Source organism: Ciconia boyciana, chromosome 8, assembly GCF_034638445.1.
Source record: "Ciconia boyciana chromosome 8, ASM3463844v1, whole genome shotgun sequence".
NCBI classification, from domain to species: Eukaryota; Metazoa; Chordata; class Aves; order Ciconiiformes; family Ciconiidae; genus Ciconia; species Ciconia boyciana.
The window spans coordinates 8898281-8925376 of record NC_132941.1 but is presented as its reverse complement, the minus strand read 5'-3'; the positions used below and the strand labels follow the sequence as shown (position 1 = coordinate 8925376).

Here is a 27096-nt window from a genome sequence, read left to right as displayed (position 1 = left end):
TGCTTGACAAAGTGTGTGTGATGAGTCTACATGATGTCTTGAAAAGGAATATGTTTCATGTTGCTCTTCCTCTGTCTAACAAATCCTAGAAACAGCATATTGTTAAAAGATGCTGCCACCTTATCTTTCATAATTACTCCTAGGGAATACACGTTTGTATTAATTTTCTTTTGTTTTATTTTTTCAATTGAAAGCCCATGTCTGTAGGGAAGAGGCAGAAGTGACTTTATATCTCTTTCTGTTTCCTGCTGATGTTTAAAAGAGTCCAGTGGCCCCAGGAGCAACATGAGGCATGTTCAATAGTTATCCCTTTTTCCTTACCTTGTTCACACATCAGCTGCCTGTTTGGTGTCAGTTTTTGCTCTGCTATTGCTATTACTGGAAAGCATACCTTGCAGAGTAAGGGGAAGGAGGTGTACCTTCAGCAGAACAATTAAACTGTCTACACACAAGCAGCTGTCAAACTCACGGGCTGAAAAAAGGAGGAAAACCAGAAGTTTTAATTTTGTGATGATCATTCTCCGTTCTAGGAATTTGGGTTTGTTTCTTATAGCAGTAGTAGACAAACAGCATGCACATTTGGATTTGCATGATTTATTTTTTTTTTTTCAAGTTCATGATGTCCCTTTCTTAAGCTCTGGAAATTGGCCAAAGTGCGCCTGCACGTGGATGAACTAAAAAGATTTGAGGGACTACTGTAATTTCCTCCCCACATGGGAAGAATAATCTGCAAGGATTAGAGGAAAAAAAAAAAAAATCCTTAGGGGTCAGGGATGGGAGGAGAAGGTGACTCCATCAATGGTGGTATTAGACTTGATGGGGCAGCAGGGTGCTGATTTGGGAACGCAAATGTGCTGGTGTGCAGGGTGAGCACCTCCTCTGACCTCACAGTCTCCTGGAAGGGAAGGGAGCCACACTGATCTGCTTTCCTCCAGAGGACAGTCTGTCTGTTCAAGCATTAAGATGACTCAAGGGATGTTGTAACAACACCGCATTTGTCTTTGTCCTTTGGTGCTGAGGGCTGGCGTGGCTTGGTGTGGCCACGTTTCATATCAGCTCAACCTGGCGAGACCATACGTGTCCCTCCCATCTCCCTCTCTGCTGATTCCTGCTGCCCCAGCAGGGCCACCTGTGCAACTTTTCCAGGCCTTGACCGCTGCCTCCTTTCTTCTGGCATCTCCCCAAATCAGTGCAATGTTGCTTCCCTCCTGGTGTCACTCCCTGATGGTACTGAAAGAATGTGTATCCTCATCCATGGGTTTGGATCAATGTGATGGGTGCTGCTACCCTACAACGGGAGGTGACCGCTGGTCATTTCCCCCCTGCCCCGCCTACCCAATTTACCTCTACGATGAGCCCAGAAAGCCTTCCCCATGCAAGAAGGCTATTTGCCCTTCTTCTTGCAACCAGCACTATCTTGTTTCATGTTGCAAGGATATTTGGTGCCTGTGGCGGCAAGTAAGGAAGTGGTGTAAATCAGGGCCACCATAAATCAGTGAATCTCTCTGCTACCACCGAGGAAGAACAAGGGCACCTTTTATTAGGAGAGCTGCAGTTAATATGAGGACACATCCTTGGTCATCTTCTTGATTGTTATAAATTAGAGGGACACTCTTCTTGCCTGGAGTACTGGGTGCTCTGTGCTTTGTCCCTGGAGGTGGGAACACTTTGGATCCTCTTCCAGCACATGCAGCTTTCTCATCCCAGGTGACTGCCCTTGAGAGCAGCTTCTGTAGGAGTAGAAGAAATGGGGAAGGGGGTTTTTGTGAAGGGAAGCGCAGCCAGAACTGGACGCCAACTTTTGGATTCAAGTGTGATGGGAGGGTCTGTTCAGCTGGCACATCTCCAGTGTCCGTACTTTCCCTTGTCTCCATGCCTCATCCTTCCCTTGGTAGGGCAAGGCCATGCCGTTGCCACCTGCTACTTATCCCAGGGTGCTGGAAGCTGATTTTGGGAAACAGTTTGGCAGGATCTGGGTCCACACGTGTGCACCCTGCAGCTGGCTGTAGCAAACGCTGCTCCACACCTGAGTGCCTCGGTGTCTGGCTCTCCTAGACCTCCCCGAGATCAGCGTGAGCCATGTGAACCTGACGGTGCGGGAAGGGGAGAACGCTGTCATCACCTGCAACGGCTCAGGCTCACCACTGCCCGACGTCGACTGGACAGTGGCCGATCTCCACTCCATCAACACGCATCAGGTAGGGGCCCCAGAACCTCAGTGCTGCCTGTGCCCAAAGTGGCAAGGACAAGGCAGCTGCCATGGGTTCCCCAGGTCTGTGCATGCAGGGCAGAGGGTCAGGTAGATGGTGGAGACTACTATGAGAAATGTGACGTGGTTGTATCCAAAGGAAAATTGAGGCTGTACCTTATCCACGTGAGAACCTGGGAACTACCTGAAGGCAGCAAAACCTTCCCTCTCTATGGCTGGAAAGTTAGATATAGCTTTATATCTCAGTGCTCCCTAATTGAATTAACTCATGTCTCCTCTAATGAAACTACCTGTTTACGGAGGTGTCTGCAACAGCTGTAGCTGAAATAGGCAGATAAGCAAGCTTTTCTAGAGGCAAGCCATGTTTATCAGTGCTACAATGCTGCGGCTCTCCCCCTCCTAGTAGATATTCTTATAGGAAACACTTCCCCTCACCCAGATCCTAGTTGTCCTTGGATTTTGGAGACCTTCTCACATCTTATGTGGAAACTGGGATCCTCAGCTTCTGGGGGCAGGAGCAGGGAGGAGAGAAGCCAACAGACGTTGATTTCTGTCTGTATTTCTCTCTGGGATTTTTAGACCAACCTCAACTGGACCAATGTTCATGCCATCAATTTGACCTTGGTGAATGTTACCAGTGAGGACAACGGGTTCCTGCTTACCTGCATTGCCGAGAATGTGGTGGGGATGAGCAATGCTAGCGTGCTGCTCACCGTCTACTGTAAGTAGCAGTGGAGAGACCTTGACCATATAGAGGCTGGAGGGCTGCTCTGGGAACTGTGTGAATGCATGGCCACTTGCTACCTGTGACATACTTTTTTTTGTGGATGAGGATTAGGACCTGAGCACAGTGAGGAGGAGGTGGATACTTGCACAGCTCTCTCTAAGAGTCAGTATTTTTGCTTTCCTGCTGCTTCCATTAATGCAGAAATGAGCACTAGAGCAGAGGAGGAGCAGCAGTGCCACACTGGTGGTGGACATCTCTCCACCCATCTCTTGGAAGATTCAGCAGAGTAAGGCAAAGCTGTAGAGGGGCTAAAACTCTGTTTACAAACACAGAGTTGCTTGCCCTGATGCCATGTGAGAGGTTAAATGTCACCCTTGCTAAAGCCAGTGTAAATCTTGCCTCTGATTTCAGGGCTGCTAGCGCTTCCTCCCAGATCTGTTCCTACAAAGTTAAACTGCAAACACCGTGTAAACATGCACGTCAAATTTCAACTGTTCCCTTTTAGCTGCAAGTAGCTAAACTTTCTCTGTGCTTTCTAATATAACTTAACACAAACCTGACCTTAAGAGGAAGTTTACACAGCTTTGTGCTCTCAAGCAGCTGAGATTTACTATACGTTGCTGTGTCTGTAATATTTGCCCTTACTCTGTAGTTTGAAAATCTGTCCTGCAACTCTGCCAGGTAGAGCAAAGACCCATGCAGGATTCTGGCTAGTCTTGGTGAACCCATGCGTGTTGCATGTCCAGTGCAGTGCAGGAGCCACTGTAAAGACAAGGGCTCACAGGGGATTGGAAAGAGGAGAGCAGATGCTTTACTACTTTCATCTTCCTTCCAATAAGTACTATTGATGGATTGAAGAACGGAGGTAATTAAAGTCCACATCAGCTCAGAGGGTGATTGGTCAGCAGGCAGGTGTTTTTTGCACTGTGTTTTAGCATCTTTTCCTCCATACCTTAAACATCACCATGCCAATGCCTGTTTTCACCTGTGTAATCCTCTAAGCTGCTGACAGTTTCTGCTACCCCTGCTCTTGTTGCCCAGACCCATCACTCAGGCTGTAATTTCACGCTGAAAAGATCTGGGTTTGTGCATATGTAGGTGGCTGCCTGTTTTGAATCCTCCTTGCCAGGAAGACGTGAGCAAGCCACATGCAGATCTAGGCTTGCGAGGCAAAAGAGGTGGCTGGGACATCGCTGTGTGGTTCAGGGTAGCTGGGTGCTGGTGGGAGAATTTTGTCAGCTCCAACCAGCTCTGCACCTTGTTTTCTTCTACCACCTTCACTGCCTGAAAAATTCACCATCTTTTTTCCAAAAGATGGGTCAAAGTCTGTGTGTTGTTTTTGTACCTTGTGGATGCCCCATGGATTGTCTTTGCAGCTGGATGGTACCAGGAAAAGGAGAGTTTTAGGGAAGACCTACATCTTTTTGTGTCCTTTGTCTTTGCACAAAACTCTTCTTCTAGTTTAGACCTTGCCAGCCTTGGGGTTTTTGACTTTACATGTAAGCATTATAAATGGAGTTTTTCAGAAGCGATGGCAGAACAACATTTGAATTCTTGGGGTGTCCTAGGGGGAAGACAATGCATATGCAATAAATTGCAGGTGTAGTCTCTGCTTTTCTTTTTCCTCTCCCACTCTACTCCCTTTAATTAAAACACCCCTGGAGGGTGTTTGGCAGGTGAGAACTCCTTTGGGATATTCAGGCAGTCAAAACCCCCAAGGACAGGCAGCCGCTGAGGGATTTTTGCTTCCACAGCTATGCAATCCAAAATTGCTCAGTGCGACTGGAGAGCCCCCAAGGGGCACCTTACACATGTGTAATGTAACAGTGCTACGTTGCAGCATTCTCCTTGATGGGGACAGGAGACCTCCCTGTGATCCCTTGAGGGAAGGAGAGCAGCAGTAGTTGTGTGGACTGGGACAACTCCAAGCTTATTCGTTTCTGGGCTGGTGGAAGGACCATCCCTGTGGTTAATTCGTACCCCTGTTCACAAGCTCAAGAGAGCTGGCTATGGGTCAGATCCTCCTTTTGGGGAGTGTGGAGTGGTTCTTGTGACTTAGCACTGCTTCTTTGCAGACATCCATGGGAAGAGTAGAAGGAACAAGGGATTTTGGAGGTTGCGTTTTCAACAATCTTAATTTCCATGGTGAACAGAGACATGATGTGGGTGGAGGTGTGCTGTGAGCCTGCCGTGTTTCTCTGTGCTAGATCCCCCTCGCATCCTAACCCTGGAGGAGCCGGTGCTACACCTGGAGCACTGCATTGCGTTTGCGGTGCATGGGAACCCAGCTCCCACCCTTCACTGGCTGCACAATGGCCAGGTCCTCCGAGAGACAGAGATCATCCACATGGAGTTCTACCAACAAGGGGAAGTGTCTGAGGGTTGCCTGCTTTTCAACAAACCCACTCACTACAACAATGGCAACTACACGATTGTGGCCACCAACCAGCTGGGCTCAGCCAACCAAACCATCAAAGGACACTTCCTTGAAAAGCCTTTTCCAGGTAGGATATTCAGTTTATCTCACTAGGATTGCTTGCAATCCAAAGGTCTTACTATGGTCCCACCAGTAATCCTTGCACCTAGACAAGGCCTTGACAACCCAAGTTGGCCTTTGAGCAGTGGGTTGGAAAGGGTGACCTCTGGAGGTCTCTTCTGACCAGTATGATTCTCCTACTCAAGTGTGCTTTGGTGTCATAAGAACTCTTTAATGCAGAGAAATTAACTGGTTTAGATACTTTTGTTGTTTTATATATTCTGCAGTGTTTGGGTTTTTTTAAGATCTTTAGGGATTTCAGTGGGAATAGGATGTAAGTTTGGTCAATTATTTTCGATCTCCTCTGGGATGCCCCAAAGAGGTTGCCCAATTTTTTGAGAGAAAGTATTCTTCTATGTGATTGCTAGTTATAAGCTACAGAAAGGAAAGCCCTTTAAAATGATGCAGCTCTTCCCTTTTTTTTCTTCTAGCTTGCATTTGTGAAATGATTATAGCTGGATGCAGCAGTGTCAGGATTGTTTTCTTTCTAAATATGACATGTGCAATTCCAGGATGACAGGCCTACAAAAGATGCCACGGCTCAATTAGTTGCTTTGCATCAGTTTGGGATTTCTTAACTGATTGTTTGGAATTCCCCATATTACTCCCTAGTGATTCAGCGCTTAACTGCAAAAAAAACCATTTGATGACATGACGATCCAGCTCTGGGGAGTGCAGTAGAGACTTTTGTGTTGACCTGTCTGCTCTATAGCAGCGTGGAGGGTCTTGATCTCCTCTCTGTCATTGCAACACCATGCTGGCCATCATAGAGTTAAGATCTGTGCATGCTGCTGCCTTCAGGAATGATGCCATGAGAAAGTGGCAGCTCTAAATTGGCCCCTGCAGCCCAAGAAAATCCAGCAAAATAGGACGTTTGCTAAATATAGAAAAATACCAATGGTACTCTCATTTATTATTTATATCACACCATATATGTACACAGAGTTTTCCCGCAGGTCAAATATCGTAAATGCAACCCCAAATCTCTCCCTTGAAGATCTGGCAATTGAACAAATGAGCTGATACGGATGAGAGTGGAAAATTTGTATTCTGGCTTCAAGGATGATGCCCTGTTTGGCTATCTGACCTATTTATGTTTCCTTCTGTCAGGGCAGAAGAGCAGCTTATCAACTGTAGGTGGGTGAGGAGAGGCACAGGTTTGCAGTCTCAGCTCTGTCAGGTCCCACCTTTGTGACTCAATTTCCCCATCTGTGAAATGGGGACAGCTCTTAAGTAGGTGCTGGACCTCCAGAAAAGGGGGCAGATCTGCTGTTCCGGAGAGCTGATTTTGGAAATGGATCTGAGTCGTGCTGTGATGTGGGAAGGCATGTTGATGCTTGAAGAGCCACTTGTGTCAAAGGCTCTGGAAGAATCAATTTGTGCGAAATATATGTAAAATATTGCCCTTGTGAGTGCATCTTCACCCACGCCTTGTATGTGTTGTCGGTGTGGAGTACTTACAGACTCTGAACCATCTCTCAGCAGGAACTGACCCATTTCTTTTATTTCTTCTGATCTGAAGTCCCAAGCCATTCCTCACCCTGGCAGACCCTGTCAGCCCAATGGAGGATGTAATTTGCTTTCCTTGAAGTTCGTTGCTCCGTCCACTGCCACAACTGACATTAACACTCAATGCAGCTGACGTTTATAATTTCCCATTTGAAGGTAGATTCCTCCAGAAAATGCCACAAATTGAAGGTTCCCTAGTGTGGTTCATTCAAAAAGCTTATTGCCTATAGCTATTCACACGTGCAAGGGTTTTGCTGTCACTACCCAGGATGAGATTATTGGTCTTAATTACTTAAGGAAAGTGAAAACTTGCCTGGAAAACTTCCTATCAGCATAGAAAAGGACCTGTGACCATGTTTTTTTACAAGCCCCTGGTCTGCAATCTCTTGTTGGTACTATGCCAGATTGTGCTTCCCAGGTTGAGAGGAGAAAGGTGCTGTTAGAAGCTGGATGGGAGCTGGGAGATATGCCCCATGCCATATCCTGCTTCTCTGCGACGTTGTGGCTCTAGGAGCCAGGGCAGTGGCTCCCAGGACAGATTTGTGTCATCTCCTGATAAAAATCTCATTGCATGTTGTCATTGGCATCTCTACCATAGGCTACCATCTCCTTATTTAATCCACAAAGGTTAATGTACCTGCCTGCCCCCCTTAATGAGTGTTCAGTTCTTTGGGAACTTCTCGCAGAACTCAAGCTGGCTGAAATTTCTTGGCTATGTTCTATGCTTTGAAAAATAGGGTTTAGTGTGAAAAACTTTTTGTGGGTTTCTGTTGAATTTGCTTAGTCCAGCAGAGAAAAATTGAAAGGGGAAAATTTAGAAGCAGCAAGAGTTTTAAAACTAGACTCTGTCTGATTTAACAGGAAAAAAAGTGTTCAAATAAGTATTTCTTCCTCTCCCCCCCCCCCCCCCCCCCCCCGCTTGCTAGAAAAAGCCAAGGAAAGTTACTCTTCTGCTTGACTTGAAACAAAAATATTTTTTCAGGTTTTTTTCCCCTGGTTTGGAAAACCATGTTTGTCACCCGGGGATTGTTTTATGCTTCCCTTGCAAACCTCACCCATACTTCAGCATGAACGTTTCAGCGTCCTTCCAGGAGCCCTCTGCCAGCAAAGCTGTGTAAACTCCAGTTAATATCGGGCTCAGTTTCTTACATGGGCGAGTGAATTGAAAGCTGGCGTTGTTCTCATGCTATGTAAACTGAGTGTCACCGAGAGCTTTAGACCTCATTGTCAGGGGCCTCGGCCGCCTTTGGAGCTGAAGGAGCTTTACTGAATAGACTGGAGCCGTCAAGTGGCTGACAGGAGGGACTGGTGCGGCTATCTTGGGCAAGAGGCAGCTCTAGGACAGCTGCAGCCTCCACATCCGGTTCAGGTGCTGTTAGCTTTCATGAGTGGCTCAGTAGGCTATTGAGGGAGCCCAGAGGAGGTCTCTAACCCCCTGCCCCAAGGTGGACTGTCCTTCCTGGGAGCTGGTCCTTGTCCCCGTAGGACTTTCTCCCTGGGCAAAATCTGCTTCTCTCCCCTCCACCTCCATCCTGCTGAGCCTGTGTGTCCTTCGAGCTTTGCTCACCTGCTGAAAGCAGGGTCATTTAATGACCATTCAAAAGTCTCCATACAGGGTGCTGCTACTTTTTCTCTGTTTTGGCAGTAGCATCCCTCCCCTCCTGTTTCAGCCCCACACAGTTACCCCTGTGCTCTCCATCCTGACCTCCAGCATGTCCTGCTGGCACATGTGCAGCAATTTCCAGTTACAGTTTCCCATACAGGACAAAATATGAAATGTTTTGGTTTCCTGGGCTCTTTGAGGTGGTGGAGAGTGTCTGAGGTGGGTTGGGAATGAGACCACTTTCCCTTTGCTATGCTGCTAACTGTGTTGCTTCTCTCTTTGTCCTTTCCACAGAGAGTACGGACAACTTTGTCTCAAGTAAGTGTCTCCTTGCCCTTTGCATACTGTGGGTATTTTTTTTGTGGTTCCCCCTGCCCCTCTGTGACTTACAGAATTTTCCTGGAGGAAAATTTTGGCTCAGGAAGCCAAAAGCAAGTTGGCGGAGGCTGCACAAAGCCCTGGCATCCCCATGCATGAGCAAGAAGGCTGGGGAGCTTTTGATCAGCTGGGCAATCTCTGGAGCCCAGGAGATGCTCATTCCCCTCCAGTGACATCCTGAAGATGGTCTGATAGTGGAAATGACAGTCTTTGAGGTCTTAAATGGCAGGGCTGGAGATAAATATCACTGCAACTCTAACCGCTTGGTTGTGGTGTAGCAGAAGGGGTCTTAAATAGATGCAGGCTGGCCAGTCCCCAAAGCAGTTGTGTGTCATGGCCCATTTACAACATGGTCTCTAGTGTGGACTGGGATGAGAAGCAGAACTCAACTTCTGTAGTGTTTCCTCAACAGATTCTTTCTTTCTTTTTTTTTTTTTTCCTTTCCCCCTCTCCAAAAAACATCCAAGTAATCCAAGTAACTGTTTCTTTGGATCAAGTTCTGCTGGAGTCAGTCTTGTGTTTTAACCCTACTTAGCCCAGTAGATTTCTGAAAACTCTAGGAGGTGGCTCAGTGGTGGAGGCCACCCACCCTAGGACACCAGGCACCCAAATGTTTCTCATTCGTAATGTTGAGTGACATCAGCATTGATCAGCATTGTCCTGGTCTGTGTTTTCTCTGCTGATGTCCACAGGGAACTCTCTGATGGTTGATTTTGGTGCCTTCTGAAAATGAAAGTTGCAGCCTCTGTTAGGGGTGAACTGGATCTCATTAGGTCAGGCACTGCCCCTGGGGATGTGCTGGTGCCTTGGGAGTCCCATGGGAGCCATGTTGAATCTTCTGTCTTTGGTGTTTTGGTTTCAGTTGGTGATTATGAAGTAAGTCCCACCCCACCAATCACTGTGACCCACAAACCGGAGGAGGACACTTTTGGGGTGAGTCCTGTCCTCTTCTCTACAGAACTCTTTTGCATGCATTTCTTGTTATTGATGACTCAGTATTTACATTCCTGTGCTGTTTTGAGATGTTTGCAAGGAAAATCTCTTCCTTTATGACTCAAGACAGCAATCAGAAGGATTTTGTGGCTTGTGTCAGGCAAGTAAAATACTGACACGAACCATCTGATCCTCTTGGGTCTGCAGTGTGGAACCAGGAAGCTCTTTGAAAATAAGGCATCCTGTGAAGTTGCTGCTGTCAGGGTCAGAAATTCTCACTCTAAAAAAGTAGCACCCAGAGAACAAACAAACAGGCAATTGTGTGTTTCATACTATTATTGAGCTGTTAAGTTTAGCCCTGTGAGGGACTCATATTTAGCTTGGTTCGGTTTTGTCAATGCCAGTTTGCCCTCTCTCCTGCTCTGCAGGGCATGCCAAAAATGAAAAAAGAAAAAAAACCCTACAGCATATCAGATCTCAACATTGTCTGTCTTCTGCAGAATACAGGTAGAAAAAGAAAAAATATTTGTGTATAAGTATTGGGGGAAAAAAAAATTAGCGTGTTACACAATTGCTCTAATTCTGTGAAAGTTTTAAGATCTTGAAACCCACCAGGTGTTAACAGAATGAACAAAACTCAATTTCAGTTTCAGTTCTCATCCAACTGAAAATCTCCTATAACTGAGGTGAAAGCTTTGAACAGTGAGACTGGAGTAATAATGTGCACTGATTATTAAATACAAAACACAGAAAACAAGCTGGGGAATGAAAATAGAGTGAAGTAAAATAAAAAATTTAAAAATATCGTAGCTAATGTATCGAGGGTAGGAAAAAAGGTTGCAAAATCAAATTACTTTTTCTTGGTTAAATGATGTATTTTCTGTTATAGCAGAATACAGTTTTGTAAAGGGAAGCGAAGTCTAAATGCATCACAAGACCCAGAACAGGAGAACAATTGGACAAAAGCCAAAGAAATTGTTGTTTACATCAATGCAATAAAAGTATCTCAAGCAAGGACTTGAAGGAATAAATATTCATAAATATTAAAATAAGCCTGGGATTGTAAACCCTTTAGGGCAAGGAGGTTTTTTTCCTCTGCTTGCACACTGACACAGTGGAACTACAGTTCCAGTGAAGGACTTTGGACACTCTTGTAGTATAAATATTTACTACTAAAAATTACAATAACTAGGGAACCATTAGAGGCTTTAGGAAAACCAAATGTTTTTTTGGGAAAAAAACCAGTTCTACTTAATTTCTTCTGTTTTCTTTTTGTTGTGTGTTATTTTCCCTCATTCTTTGTCCTGAGGGATATTTGGATGGAGACAGAGGAGTTCTTTCTAAAGAATTTTCTGCTGCTCCTGTATGTTCCCAGCTCAGGTTAGTATAGCTTTAATGTTGTGACATCATGGCTCAGTGGTGATGTCACAAATGGAGGCTCATGATGTGGTGCAGTGAAAGGAGGGCCCAGACATTGGAGCAGAGGTCCTCCTTCTCTGCAGATGTATGGAGTGAGAGGCTGGGGAGAACTGGTGCCAGAACGGCATCACTGATAGGGAGATCCCAAACCTCCCAGTCCTGCAAACAGCCTGTGATGCTTCCAAGCTGTGCCAGAGCCCTTTGCTTTTGCTTGTATTTTCTTCCACAGCTGATATCCACAGGGCTGCAGCAGATGGTATGGGCCTACAGAAAGGTTAACTGGGCAAGGAGGTGCTGTATTTCCAATCTAGACTCCTAAATTCCTCTGTCTTGACTCTAAGGCTTTTTCCTTTCAGGTTTCCATAGCGGTTGGGCTGGCAGCTTTTGCTTGTGTCCTCTTGGTCGTCCTCTTTATTATGATCAACAAATATGGCCGGCGGTCCAAGTTTGGGATGAAAGGTACGTACAGTCACCTTCCTCTAGCAGGAGGTACCTTCCAGGATTGCCCGGCTCTTATAGCACACATGGAAAGGTGTTGTGGTTTTATTCCTACATTGTCAGTATTGGTGCAAAGCCTTCTAAAGAGAATGTTGTCCAGCCCTCTTCTGTTTGTTGAGAGAGTAACGGAGATATACAGGCTGGTGGTTCTCACCTGTATGTGCTTCTGCTGGGCAGAAGTATGCATGTGTTTTCCTTATCAGTACATAACTGCATCTACAGGTTGCCCAGAAGAGCTTTGAGCCTGCTCCCTCCAGCCATGCGTTGAGGGAGTTGTACTCAGGAGAGCATGTTCTTGGATGAAATCTTTTTTGCGGACCTGATGATGCATGGGTTTCCTCTTGCATCGCACGGAGTGCAGGGTGTGAGGTGGGAACAGAAGGATGTGAAATTGGTTTGGGTTCTGTTGGAAAGGCAGGTGTACCCATTCTGTGCCTGTCTGTGAATGGGGACAAAGATGCTGCTGTAAGTTTTTGTAAGGTCCATGCTGGGAAATGTGGAAGGTCTCTTTCTGCTGTGCCTCTGTTGGAAGGTTTCCTCCTCTGCATCATGAATAACTACTTTAGGAGCTATTTCAAGTGTCCTTGGTAGTGATTGGAAAGCGAGAAGGCGTCTGATGTTTGCCGGGCAGAAGTGGTCTCTCTGTCCTACGAACACCAGCACTGTGATGTGATAGAGCTAATGCCAGAAGAAAGTAGATGACTCTGTGCCATCTGCTTTTTGTGACTCTGCTGGTATCTCCAGTTGGGCAGCGTTGGTGGTGCCCAGTGAAGTCTGGAGGAAGAGCCTTCACATGACAAAGTGGTTCCCAGCCTAATTGGTGGCTCATGCATACACCATTTGAAGCCAGACTTTGACAAACATGAGCTTCTTCCAAGGCTCCTGAGTTGCACCCTATTTCCTGGCCTTGCTGGGGTCTGCGCTGCAGGGCAGGCTGATAGGTTTGGGAATGTTTCTTGTGCTTGCCTAGGGCTCTGTTTGCTTTACAGAGACATTTTGTGAGTGGGTCCAGATGGGATTCTGGCTGGAGTTTCCCCTATGCATCCTAAGGAGATTGAAGACAGGACATTTAATTAAATAGCATATCTTCTACACCAACTTAGCAATATTTAGTCCATATGTCCAATGATAAGAACCATCTGGTAGGGTGTACTGACTGGTGGGTGGAGTAGAAGAATGGAAGACATGGTTCCTGGGATCAATTCCCAGCTCTTCTACTGACTCACTTAGTGTCCGTAGGCAATTAGCTGTCTTAACCTCTGTCTCTGCTTTAATTTCCCCATCTGTAAAATTGGGATGATGTTAAGTGCCTTCTGGAGGAATGTGTCAGAACACTTTGGAAGTGCTTGGGCATTTGCCACTGATGGGGCTTAGAGATAAATTATAAAAAGGAAAAGTAACATCTGACCCTAATGGAAGAATCAAAGAGGAGTGAACCTTATGTGAGTAGCCAGTCTTGGTGAACAGATGCGTGTATGTGTTCAGAGATGTTTGGATAAGTGCGTTAGCTGGTGTTCTGCATTCCCAGAAACCAGAGGGTTGCTGTGATGGGCCCTTGTGTGTGCAGTTTTTGGAAGGCAAAAATGTTTAGCCAGAAAAGCCTGTTTCCCTCATCATCATGCTGTATTTCTTCCAACTCTGATATCAAACCACAGCCCCGTAGAGTTTCTAAAAGTTTTATTGATGACATTGTTTGGAGAGATGGACTTGACAGAAATTAAATACATCTTTAAAACCAGGGAGATAGCTCTTTAATGAGTCACAAGTGTCATAGACACCACCATGGGCAGCCTACTCGTACTGCCTAAGCTCTGCTCCCTGTTGGAGGCTGCAGATCCTCCTGCCCTGTGGACAATCTCCCTAGCACATGGCCTTACCTGTTCTGAGCCTCCTGCTTTTCCCCAGTGTCTCTTCTGCCTACACTTTTTTTCTTTAGCCACAGCACCATTGTCAACTGCCATGCCACCAGGCTTTGCGTCTTTAGCCTGTATCTCCCTTCTTTACCAAACCTCACTACTTTCACCCACAACACAAAGGCAACTCTTCCATTCACCTGCAGTGCTGGGATGCTTGGTGGTACCCTGGCTATGGCCTGCCCTGCCAGCTGTAGCTGATTTATTTCTCTCCCCCTCAAGAAATGTCACAGTCCCCTGCACGCTTTCCAAAATGTGGTTTCTAAACTCTCCTTCCTTGCTGCTCTGCAGGTCCATGAGTCTAGAGCCTTGCTCTCTCCTTTGGTTGCTTTAGGGTCTCAGCTGAGCTGTTGCAGTTGGTCCCAATCTGGCAATGATACCTTGAAGCTTGTGCTTGTGCTTGATGTCTCTTTCCCCAGTGTGTCCTCTTTCGCTCCACTAACGGGCTGCTTTCCTCCTCCCTGGAGTTTTTCTGCTCATGAGGTGATGCCCTTGTCCAAATCATCAAATCACTTTACTGAGTGGTCCTGAGCTGCTCTTCCAGGGGCTCACAAACAGGTCCTACCTTATTCTGACACCCTGTACAGGACAGTGCAGCTGGCAACCATCTCCAAATCTCCTTTAGCCAGCACTTTCCTCTGGGTGCCTCATTATCAGTTAATTCTTGGGCAGGAGCCATTCTGTATGGCACCCAGCATGTTATAATTTACTAAGATAAAAATCCAAACCCTGAGTCTTTTTGGGAAAGTGCATCATTCCCTGAATCAGGAGCCATTCATCGCCAGCTGATATGTTGCCACTTGTTGTTGAAATCCCAGCTTGGCAGGCCTGCAGGAGCAGGTTTTTCCTGTTGTTTTTGTCACGGATGCAGAACATTGTGTGCTCATGTTGGACACATTACCCAAAGCACCTCGTGAGTCTCTCTGAGCACATCTTTTTCCTTCCGCCTCTCCTAGTGTTAAGCAGATGGTTTATCTCCTAGAGAGAGAGAGGTGGACTTGGACTGACAAGGTTGGATGTCATGCTGGGCTGGAAAGTCCCCCTGGGCCAGCCCGCTGGGTTGCCCACTGTTGTGGTTTAGCTTCAGTCAGCAACTAAGCACCACACAGCTGCTCGCTCACCCTCCCCCCCCGGTGGGATGGGAGAGAGAATCGGAAGAGCAAAAGTAAGAAAACTCGTGGGTTGAAATAAGAGCAGTTTAATAATTGAGAAAAAAAAATTTGTAATGAAAATGAAAACAACAAGAGAGTGAGAAAGGAACAAAACCCAGGGAAAAAAACCAAGTGATGCAACCGCTCACCACCCGCCGACCAACGCCCAGCCAGTTTCTGAGCAGCGGTCGCTACCCCCCGGCCAACTCCCCCCAGTTTCTATACTGAGCATGACGTCATATGGTATGGATTAGTCCTTTGGCCAGTTTGGATCAACTATCTTAGCTGTGCCCTCTCCGAGCTTCTTGTGCACCTGGCAGAGCATGGGAAGCTGAAAAGTCCTTGTCTAGTGTAAAGTTTACTTAGCAACAACTAAAACATCAGTGTGTTATCAACATTATTCTCATACTAAATCCAAAACATAGCACTATATTAGCTATTAGGAAGAAAATTAACTCTATCCCAGCCAAAACCAGGACACCCACCAGTCTTAAAAGTGGACCAATGGGCTGCAAAGTGCCCAACATCCCAGCTGCCTTTGCGGAAAAGAAAGTCACTGTGTCTTGGGGCACATGGCTGGGGGAGGACTATGAGAGGACGGTCTGTCCACATTCGTCCCCTTCTGGCTGGTAGCACACCCTCGGAGCATTGCACAAGCGTCCTGGCAGAGCCGCTGCTCTGGTTATGACCCAGCTACTGATACAGCCAACAGCCAAGCGGTGGAAAAGTCTGCGCTGCCAAGCGCGCCGTCGACAGGCTGGAGCAGTGGCATTGACAAAAGCTCCTTGTGAAGGGGGCTCTGACACGCTGCGCTCCCAGCTCCTCGGCGTCCCTCGGCTGAGCTCGTGGAGGCTGGCTCTGTGCCATCCCCCTCGCCTTTCCCTGCTCCCTCTGAGAGGGCATTCATTAACATGGGATGGCGGAGGTCAGATCCCCTTTCTGGCCGCCTGTCGACTTTGGCTCCTGTAGCTGGGGGGATAGGGGTGGGCTGAAGCAGTTGGGGGGGGCTGGGGGATCACTAGAGCTCGGGTGGCGGAGGTGGCAGGAAAATGGCAAACAAAGCGCCTTTTTGTGAAACGTGGTGTTACATGGGCAACATGGAGGCAGCGGAGGGGAAACCGCTGGGAAAAGAATGCAAAAACTGAGAAGCATTGAAGTCACAGACATGGGCTGCAACCGTTTGCTAAAGGGTGATGTATCCAGAGGGGGAGCTGAGATGCTTTTTAAAGCCTTGTGTTAGTGTGGGAAGAAGAACAGGATCTAACAGAGCAAGGAATTGGGAGTCAGGGCACTTCGGTGTATTGCTGTGCCCCAGGGGAGTGGGTTTTACAGGTGGGATAGACTGCATGGGAGTAAGGAGTCCGGCATGCTGCGCTTGGTCGTCGCTTGCTCTGGCTCTGGGCTCGGTGTCCTGTGTTCCCTGACTGCCTGCCGGGGGTGGAGGGTTTTACACCTCACCTTCTGGGGTCAGGCTTGTCACCGCAAGCCTCGTAAACCTGAGTCTTCCCATCAAAGTTTAATCCCAGCAGATGACAGGAAATTAAATTTCATAATATAATAAAAAAGCCACACACAAGTCCTGGGACTAACAAAAATGAAATTTCATAAAACAATAATAACGGCACAGAAAAGTCCTGGGACTAACAAAATGTTTGGATGGCACAGCAATGGAGGCCGTGTAAATGCTTAGGTTGATGGGCTGAAATATATGCTCCTTTTGCTTATTTTCTGTTACATTTGCAAGTGCCTAGGGATAAAGAACGTGTGCTGATGCACATTTGTGTGATGTATTCCTGATGCTGCACAACTTAAAAAAAAAAAAAAAAGTTGAGTTTGCAGAGATACAGAGGGAAAGATGCTAGAGAAAATCCAGAGACAAGAGCACTCGTAGTTTTGCTGAGATGAACTATTTTCCAGGCTCTGAGATTAAAAACTACTTGCATTCTCTGAATGAGGTTTTCTTCCTCGGATAGAGACTGTGCCAGCTAATGGTTCAGACTTGGTTACAGTTGGCAAAGAGTCGATTGCTTTTTAATCTGATTTCCTAAAGAAATAAGGCGTGTGATCGTGCTGCCTCTCTGCACGCGTGCAAGCATGTGTGTACAGCTCCGCCTGCCTGGTTTTTCCCTTTCTCTGCTGCAGCTTTTGTATCTGCTGGCCAGTTCCACCCAGAGGAGAGGGAGGAAGGACTTAGACATGCCTTTACAGGCATCATGGAAATAGGGGGGCTAAATAGAAGATGACAACTCAGGTGATGCCCCACTGATGGAAATGCCTTGAGCCTTTCTGGGCATCGGAGAATCCATATGGAAGCCCAGCCTCGGACAGAAAAACAAAACACAGGGCTCCAGGCTTTCATGGTGTTTGCTGTGGTGGGTGGTGCATATGTCTGTATACAGACATATACTTTTTTTCTTTCTGAATAGGCAGAAACAACAAGGAGGTGAGGGACAAATGAAAGAACAGTAAATAAATACATCCCACGTTTTCTGTAATGTTTGAGGAATCGCATCGCTATCAGTTCATTTGGTATTTGTTCTAATAGCCCTGATCAAAGTGCTGGCACTGCTGATGTGCCTGTGGATGTCAGAAGTACTTGCAGAGCTGTTCCATTGTAATTTAGCATTAGTTAATAGGTACTTAAAGTAAAGTGGTTGCCTATTTGATTATGATTGGGGGTTATTAACATTTTTTTCCATAAACAGATGGTAACTGTCCGCTGAGTCGATTGCAGAACAGTTCCAGGGTTCTGATTCAAGAGGACCAGCTCCTGCAAAGATATCTCGGGTGCCTGGCTTTTTGCTTTTGTTAATTTGCTTTTTTGTTTCTCTCTTACGTTTTTGTTTCTCTCTCTTTTTTTTTTTTTGCTTTCCTCCTTCATCATGCAATTATCTCTGCAGCTTTAAAGGGGGAAAAAATAATATACAAGAGCAATGACCTACCTTTTAGATGAGACTTAATTCTGACCCACGTTGCCTTGGCCAAGTCTGGCTATAATCATGCCCTGGTTGTTTTTCCCTGATTATTTGTTTGCAGCTGTATAGGAATGAACAAATACGCTGCAGCTTGGAGAGCCTACACCTTAAGGGTTAGTTCCTCAGGTGAAATCTGTGATCAGGCCCCTTTCATTTCATCCTTCTGGGAGCCTGCCATGTAGCAGAAGCAGGAAGAAAGAGAGCAAAGTAATATCAGCCAGCCTGGCACGGCTACAGGAGAGAAACAGCCATACATTAAAAGCCACGGCTAACCACGGTGGCTCAGGGATGTATGGTGGGCCATACTAACAAACTGGAAGTGGGAACGGATTGCTGTTGCTTTCTTTGAGCCCGGGTGTGCGACGTGCAGAGTTCAGTGATGCCGAGAGGCTGAGCCCCCTGAAACACGTGGGCAGAGTGACTGTATGGGGCTGTTGGAGGTCGGGGCTTTTCCTTGTTGGTATCCTTCTGTTTGTTTGAAAAGTCCCTCGGTATAATTCCTGTGCTCAATATTACTTGGTTTTATTTGCCTGGGAAGTGGATTGAAAGGGCATGTGGTTTCACTGGGGCTTCTTTCTATAAATGCCTGTTTATACTCTGCTGAAGTGCAAGCTGTGCTATTTATTTATTTATTTAGTGCCTTCAAGGTGATAAAGCATAAAGCTCTTCAAACTGATAAGTGCCTCACCCTCTACTGAGCATGCAGTCCGTAACTGGTGCAATGGCAGCAAGGGAAAGCCGCTATGCAGCCCTGGGCTCCTTGGCAAACCTTTGAGGGATCCCACCTCTCCCTCGGGGTGCTGTGACAAGGCACCTGCTTCTGTGTCTCCACTCTGTGAAGGCAGATCCGCTCTCACGCCAGCAGTTAATGCTGACACCCCTTCTCCTTCACTCCCAGGTGATGTTAGTCCAGTGAAGGCTTTGAAAGATGGGGTGGTGCTGTCACTTGTTGCTGCCTGAAGGAGCAAGGAGCCACCCTTGGCTGGAGAGATGCCTCCAGGGGGGCTGGAGAGATGCATCAAATGACCCTGCAGGAGAAATGGTTAGCAGAAGATCAGGATTTATTTAGATCTAGAAATAAAACATTTTCCCACTCCCACAAGTATTAAGAGGTTATTTATAAAGGCAATGTAAAGTGCACTGACCAGCCATTACCTATTCCAGTTGCTTTTACAAAACCAAAGTGTCTATTTTAGGCAACTACTAAAAGCAGTTAAAGTCAGATCAGTACTTTTCAGGTGACCTGAGAAACCCCAGGCCTCCTTCACACCATGTTCCTGCAGGCTCTTCCTCCCCATGTGTGACCTCCCTCGCTCGCGGGTGCATGCATTTGCTCTGGTCGCCAGCTGTGTGCTGGAGCCTGGGTGCAGCACTCGCCGCAAAGGAGCCGGGTGGCACGGCTGGTGTTTGCCCGGGGCAGTTCTGCATTAGCAGGTGTCTCACTGCTGACTTTCACAAGCGGTTCTCACGTTGCGATGTCAAAAGCTGTGCGAGTGACCCTCATCTTACCTGTGATTCGACATGATGTGAACTCCCAGCCGAGGTGGTGGAAAGATGTTGACTTTTTTTTTAATAATTTTTTTTGAAGCTGTTCCTTTTCCAGGCTCAGAGCATCGGCTTTTCCACCAGCAAAGCATTAACAAGTGGCAGCGCTGGGGACCCTGCTGCTTGTGGCACCGTGCTTGCTTCTGCCTTTGCGTCTGCGGTCGGCAGAAGCTTGAGGAGGGAGAGGACGAGAATGAGCCATGGCTGCTTCCCTCACACTGCAGGGTTCGGAAGATGTCCTTCATCCACTTGCCATTCAGGAGCAACCGAGTCGTGCCAATTCCTCATCCAACTGCTTGCATACATCTTTTCCACATTGTGATATAGCCCAGGCTCAGTCACCTGAGCAGCCTCCCCCAGGGACCTTGCAGAAGGTGCTAACCCTCGGGGGGCCTCTCTCTGTGGCAGTGATGCTCCTGCCTGCCCGCTCCTTGCCTCCGTGGCTCCAGCCTGTGTTTGCTGCTTGGTCTGATAGTGTCTGTCCATCTGTCTTCACGTGGCTTTGCTTTAGGGAAAGATGCTGGATTGACAGCACAGAGCCAGAATAATTCTGTTTATCCCCAGAAGAGGTACCACGTACAGTGGCAGGATAGGCTATTTTTTTAACCAATAGAACTAACCTGATGAAGAGATATCACCTCCACAAGCCTTGCGTCCTGTGCGCTCTCCTGTGCCTCCCTGACGGTGGCCAACAACCAGACCACTAAGTGTCAACTTTGATGTGGCTTTAATAAGATGCAGGGCAGTGTGGGAGGAAGAAAAAGGCTTTAATTAATATTTTAATTGTAGTTTGTCTGTACCGCAGTTATCCAATTATTCTTTGAAAAAGATTTTGCTACTGTTAATGCTGATAAATGGTCCTCTGAGAGGATGTCCCTGGTGAGTTCATCACCTCTTCCTCCTCGTGACTTGCTGTAGGATGGTTGTTCGTTTATGTGGTGTTTAGCCAGGGCTGCTGAGATCTGTCACTCTGTCCTTAAACCCTGCAGCAGAAGAGCTTCGCTCTTGGTCAAGGGATGGATAACTGTGATTTAAACAGCAGGATTGACCAGAGAAGCTGTGACGGCAAATGTAGAAAAGGAAAAGAACGGTGCTGCTTGGTTTTGAACCTGGGCTGAACATGCTTGAAGGAGTGCCTAGAAATTTGGAGGCAATGGAATAACCACCCAAGGGAACGGTCAGGGACTATCGCTTGGGCTGTTCAAGCTTCGACTGGCGAAAGCATCGAGGAAGCAAATTGTAGAGAGCACTGAAGCATCTGATGATCTAGTGGGCTTGTTCCATCTCCAACTTCTATTTCTTGTGGTGTAATAATGAGTCCGCCTGTGTTCTGGACAGCCCCAAGAAACTCTGTCATCAGCACCAGTGTTTAGCATCTGTTGATGAAGGTGGGAGCGGTGCAGAACCCCATGTGATGCTCAGGCATCTCATTTCGATCTACAACTGTGCTATTAAAAATCAATGGACCAGAACATAATGCCTGCACACAAGGCAGCTGCTTTGGTAGTATGCTGTGCACAGTAGGAATAAATCACATTTGGATTCCCATATTTTGTGTCTGAAGGGCAGGGTCATAATACAGTTTCTATTTGGGAGAGTGGTCTTCAGCTGGTGCCATGGCCCTGGATAATGAAGGAGGACAGAGGATAGGATGCTCTTTTACCCTGAACCTGGCTTGTGATTCAGGAAAGGGACCCAGGAGATCTCATTGCTTGTGTCCACGTCAACTGGCCACAGGTCTCCTGTTGGGTTCTGTGTATGAGGCACTGCTGCCATCAGGGTGCATGGCGGGGGCACCAAGTGGCCTGGATCCATGCTGTGAATGATGCTCAATGCACCCATGAAAACTCACCCCAGTCATCAGCCTTCAACGTGCTCTGCTCCTCACTCAGGCCATATTGCAGGGTCTCCCCTCTGCTCTCAGGCTTGTGGCGTGAGAAGAGTGTGGAGCTGGTGCTCATGGTCATCTTCTGTGTCTCGCGGCCTCTTTGCTCCCTGTATCTGCTGGAGCCTGCTAGCTGCAGAAAAGTTTTTCTTCGTTGTCTTCACCACAGCCCAGCATCTGCAGGAGTTACCAGCCTCTTCTGGAAGGGGCTGTTTAACATCAGGACCCTTACGCTGCAGCCCAGCATTCTATGCACCCTGGTGTTGGAGTGGTTTTGTGGCTCTGCTGAATAGCCTCTGATCTTGCTGAAAGACCTCACTTTGTGACGAGCGAAGGGTTTTCCCTGCAGAAAAGGAAAAAGCCATTTTTAATCAGATCCCTGTTGGGAAGCATGACCTTTGGTAATGTGTTTTTGCCACATCTGCCTTTGATGACACCCAAGCCAAAGCAGTGCAGCAGCTTCAAAAACCGCAGAGTGTGAAAAACTATACATTTATGGCAGAAAAAATGGATGAGTCTGCTTGGATTTTGGATTAAAAACTCTTTGGCTTGCTTCTCATTCCACCTGAACCAGCTATAGGAGGAGCTGGTGCCAGTGAACCTGCATCTCCATCTTCTCTCTGTCCAAGGGCATGCTTCATCCTCTCCAGCAAACAGCAAGTTCTTCCCAGCCTAACGCAGTCAAGAGCCAGACAAGAGGCTGTGAATTAGTGTGAAGGGAAAAATACTGTTTTCCTTCACCCTGGTTTTCCTTCAGAGTAAGTTTCACGCGGCATGGGCTGAGATGCCGGTGCTGCGGTAGCTCCAGGGTGGGTAGCGTGCCGGCGAGGCTCCCCGGTGGCATCGGTGTCCTGATGCAACACCAGCCACTCGTGCAGAAGCCTGTGGTGCTGAGACAGCTGCTGGGATCTGGGCATGGGAGAACTGGCCCTTTTGTTGCTGACAGGACGATTTCATCTTGATGCTCTAAAAGCTCTTGTGACATCCGCAATTTTCCAGATGGATAACAAAAACCTGTGAGCAGGGGTGTCTTGGCGGCTTTCGAAGCGCTTGCCTGTGGATCTGCGTCCATTGGTTTCATATCTGCTGACAGGGCTTAATAATCATTACACTAAGTGGAGCCGGCACTTGGGGAGGCAGGTAAAGCTGCTGCTGCCCTTGGGCTGAGACACGTTTCTCGCCATGCAGCGCAGAGATGCGGATTGTGGATGTGGAGCTGCGTCCTGATGGGCTGATTTCTGCCTCTTCTCCTCCCAGGCTGCAGGGCTCTGCGGGAGCTGCCGGCCGAGTCTGCTTGCCTCTTGCTCACGAGCCCCTCTGCACCCTCTCATGGCATCCAGGGATGCTCCTGGATCTGGCCCAGGGGCTGCGGTGCTTCCACCGGGCTCCAGCTTCAGTCCTGCTTTGGGAAGAGGAAAACAGAACCGGAGTTTCCCACAATCAGCAGGTGCATGGTCTGTGCGAATAAGCAAAGCATGTCTTCATCCAAAGTGCTCATAGCAACGATGTGCTCTTCTTCTGACTGATGTTTGGGGTAATAATTAGCATGGTCTTACCTATTAAGCTCTGATGTATTTTTTATGGAGGGATGGAGGGATGTCTGATATTACAAAAAGGAAATAAACCCCCCATAATTTTGAGGTAACAGTGGTCTAGGATCAATATTTATTCTTACAGTTTTCTTAATCAATTTCTGACTTCTTTTCATTTGGGTTTTGGGTAAATGCCCATGCTCATCCCTGTGCACACAGTAGTGGGATGCTGCAGCAGGGCTGAGTAGCTGGTGAGGGGGCTCTGGCGTGGCAGGGCAGGCACCCCTTCCACTGTGGGGTGTAACGCTGGGGAACCAGCTCCTGAGAGCTGTTAGGAGGATGTGTGATGTGCAGCGTCCCCTGTGCTGCTCTGTGCTGGTCACCAAAGGTGCTCTGTGGTCGGACCCAGGGGCAGGGCAGTTTGCTACCGGAGAACTACTCAGTCTCTGTTTATTTAAGTTAATTCATTACATGTTTTTACACTCCATCCCTCCTGGCTTCAGCATCGCTGGTTGTCCCTGGGGTTGTTGCAGCTGGCTCTTCCCACAGCGCTAAGCAATGGTGCAGATGCAAACCCTCTTTCATCCCAGCTCAGCCCTTCCAGCATTGTAATCGTATTTTTTTGTTGTTGTTGCCCTTTTCCGAGTTTTCTTGGTGTGCGGGAGGCTCCTGGCCCTGTGCCCGGCAGGGCTGGGGGTTACCCCAGGTTTGGTTCCCCAGGGCTTGCTGGGGACGTCTCCTCCCTGTGCAGGGCACGGTCCTGCTCCCTCACAGGCTCGTAACCCATTTGCAGCCTGCTGTCACCACCAGCCCATTTGGACATTAATGGTTTTCCATGTTTCTGCCTCCCACTAAATTTGTGATTTATCTCCAAAACTTGTTTTTCTTTAATGTTTTTGAAGTTTGCATCTTGGTTTTCTTACTTCTGCCCATGTTTGCTGGCCAAGAGACGCGCTGCCTGTGTGACTTCATGCCTTCGGTGCAGCTTGATGTACGAGAAGGTCGTGGAGCCGGTGAGAAGGAACCAGCTCTGCTCAGTCATTGAGCCACCATATCAGTGGTGGCTTTTGAAATTATTACAGTCCCTCCCTGCCCCTTAAACAGACACATGTCAACAGCTTAGATAATTCAGTGGGTTTGTTTAATTTCCAAATAATTAATAAAGATGTTAAATAAACCCAGCCTTAACACCAGTCCCCGTGGAGAGCCTTTCTGGCTTAAAGCTTTGCCATGTTTGTGCCATCCAGACCAGCACTAGCAGGTAAGAGCCACATAAATCAAATTTACTGTTGTTATTAACACTGTTGTATGACGGTGCTCATATCCAAGCCAGTTTGAATTAATTTTTCAATGAAGTTTTTTCTGAGACACTATCAAATATTTTACTAAGCCCAAATATATTACAGCCTTCATTGTCTAATTTTGTAATTCAATCAGGGGAAAATAAGGCATTGAAGGTAGTTCAGCGTGATTTGTTTTTATAGACCAACTGCTTCATCCTCTCGATTCCGCTATCATTTAGGCTCTTAAATAATTTTTTTCTTAATATTTCATTTGATTTCTTACTATAAATTTAAAGTTAAACTTATTCATTTCTTCTGCACGTCAGCTGGGAGAACAAATGCAAGTTGTGTGCATATGTGTGTATATAAAGGAAAATGTCTTTACAGATTTACAGTACGTCTGCCTTCTTGACAAGTTTCTCTCCTTGGAATTAAATTGGTAGCAGCATCTGGTAATGAGACTTCATGCCTTTTGGGCTGCTAAGTGCTTTTGCTGACTGTCCTGCTATAGACTGCTGCAGGTCTGTCCCCTTGGCGTGTGGGACCAAGAGAGGAAATATTGCTGAATTTTCCAGTAGGACTTTGCTTAGCTGTTTTGACCATTATTTAATTTTCTCTTTCTCTCAATTTTTTTTATAAAGAGTATTAATTCTTCTATCTCCTGTTTGTTCTCAATCTCCCTTCATCTAAAGTGTCATGATGGAAATTTAAGTTAGATACAGACTGATTTCACTTCTGGGTGTCTGCAGAAATCCCCTTCCACTCTGCTGCTGCAGGACAGCTGGATTTTAGATTTTTCTCCCCTTTTTTTACATTGTTATTTAGTTCTTAATAACAAAAGATATGGTCTTTGCTATGTTTCTTTTCTATCTAAGTTTATTATGCTATGGGTGTATTTAGGAGTGATTTGGGCTTATTCTCTCTGCTTAAAGGTTTCAAGTAATGCTTCTTGGCTGCTACTGTCTATTAACATGATATCAGAGTTAATAGGATGTCAGTATGTGCCAAAACCCCTCATCAGCAAAGCACATGTATTCCACCCTGGCATATTAAAACTGAAGTTTTAAGGTTAAAGCAGGGCACCTTCATACCTTTTGATATGTATAGGTAAAGGCATTGATTTAAGTTCTGCTGAACTCGCTGCGATCAGGTCACACCAAAGAAAGTTACTTCCTCTTAAATGCATCCCAACAGAGAAGATAAAATCTGCATAGGGTTTAGGGATGCTTCAGCAAAGGACGTCTCACTCGGGTTCGCTCCTGCCAGAGCTTTGCTGGGGTTTCAGCTGGTGGTTTTGGGACCAGTCATATGGGCAGGCTTTTTGTTAATCGGCCAAAAAGGAATGAGGTTCTGCTTTTTTGTTAAAAGAGGAGAAGTGCTATTGAATTTTGTTGATTGAGTCTTTTACTAACATGTGCTACTGGGCCTTTGAATGCCTGCCAGATGCCTCTCTTTTATTTTTCTTAATTATTTGGATGAGACCAAAACTGGCATTTATTTACCTGCTACTAGACAGTTTTCAGAAAACTGTGTAAGCTCTCTTTTTGCAAAAGGTACCTTAGTTCAAATTCCTGTTTGCTCTGCTGACCCGTGGTGCAGCAACTCGCTTTGATACTGGCCTTTTGAAACCCTCCTGGATGCAGGCAGGGAGGCAGTGTGCTGCCTGAAACTGTGCCTTGAGGACAAATCCTGATTTCCAACCAGTGGCAAATATCTATACATTTTCCCTGCATCAGGCTTTACCCTTAGATTTTATTTATTTTTTTTTTACCCATATGTGGTTCTCAAAGCCATCAGGCTTTTGTGCAAATTTGTGATAACTTACAGGTCCTTTAACATCCTCCATTCTTAGCAGAGAACCCTTCAGTCTTGAACCCAGCACATGAGGGCTTTTCTCAGGAGCCATTTCCAAGTATTTTACTTTCAGATATCAGTGCTAAGCTGGCTCGTACATACAAATCCCCGCATGCTTCACGATCTCCAAGCTCTCTTCTATGGCACGTGTGTCTTCTGAAAACTTTATCATAGAATCATAGAATGGTTTGGGTTGGAAGGGACCATTAAAGGTCATCTAGTCCAACCTCCCTGCAATGAGCAGGGACAACGTCAACTAGATCAGGTTGCTCAGAGCCCTGTCCAACCTGACCTTGAAAGTTTCTAGGGATGGGGCATCTACCAGCTCTCTGGGCAACCCCTTCCAGTGCTTCACCACCCTCATCATGAAAAATTTCTTCCTTATATCTAGTCTGAATCTACCGTCCTTTAGTTTAAAACCATTACTCCCGCACCATCACTAATAACATAAATACACTTTTATGGCCGATGCACCATCAGTATCTACAGTGCGTTTTGGACTGCATGGCGCTTTACAACGTGCAAAGGCATTGTGAAGTTTGCAGTTGGAAGATGAGAAGAAATGAGGATGTGGAAGCATGAGGGAGAGGCAATGCAGCAGTCCAGGCACTTACTTGATAGACTAATGCTTCGTGTTGCCCTTACCAAAGCAGGTAGGGAAGAGGGAAACTCCTCTCTCCAACTGCTTTGTGAGTGCGGAGCGCAAGCATGTGTGTGCACGTGCGTGCAGGCATCGCGGGGGAATAAAGGTAGGAAGATGCTTTATGAAGTTGTTAGTAGCTGGTGGTAAGTGCCTATTTATCTGCACTGAGCTGCAGAGCCCGGGAGCGGCTGGAGGGAGATTTGCTGTCGGGCAGGCTCTTTAAGGATAAATAATCTTGGCTGGAATTTGTGCTAATGATTTCCTAAGTGTGCTGGCGTGTCTTGAGCAGTGGAGAGGGAGGGAAGGCAGTGATTGCGGGTTTTTTTGGGGTGTGAATGGGGAAGGCAGGTGGAGGCTGGAAGGAGGAGGCAACAGCAAGCGTTTCCCATTTTGGTTAGTGGTGTGGGAGATGGAAAGTTGGTGGTTGAATCTTGATTTATTTTATTTGTCTGGTAAGGTATTCAGCCCCCTGAGCAGGAAGACAGGGAGGAGAGCAGAATACC

At 46.8% G+C, this 27096-nt stretch overlaps 1 protein-coding gene across 5 annotated transcripts in view; it reads left to right on the top strand.

Moving 5' to 3' along the window:
* Positions 1-27096, top strand: part of NTRK3 (neurotrophic receptor tyrosine kinase 3) — a 220836-nt gene that overhangs the window by 63554 nt on the left and 130186 nt on the right. For 4 of the 5 annotated variants that reach the window (XM_072870113.1, XM_072870114.1, XM_072870116.1 and 1 more), the window contains exons 6-11: positions 2056-2198; positions 2789-2930; positions 5144-5440; positions 8879-8902; positions 9825-9895; positions 11671-11773. In XM_072870113.1, the coding sequence (XP_072726214.1) occupies positions 2056-2198; positions 2789-2930; positions 5144-5440; positions 8879-8902; positions 9825-9895; positions 11671-11773 (780 nt within the window). The remainder of the gene's footprint in view (positions 1-2055; positions 2199-2788; positions 2931-5143; positions 5441-8878; positions 8903-9824; positions 9896-11670; positions 11774-27096) is intronic. The other variant, XM_072870115.1, reaches the window with a different exon arrangement.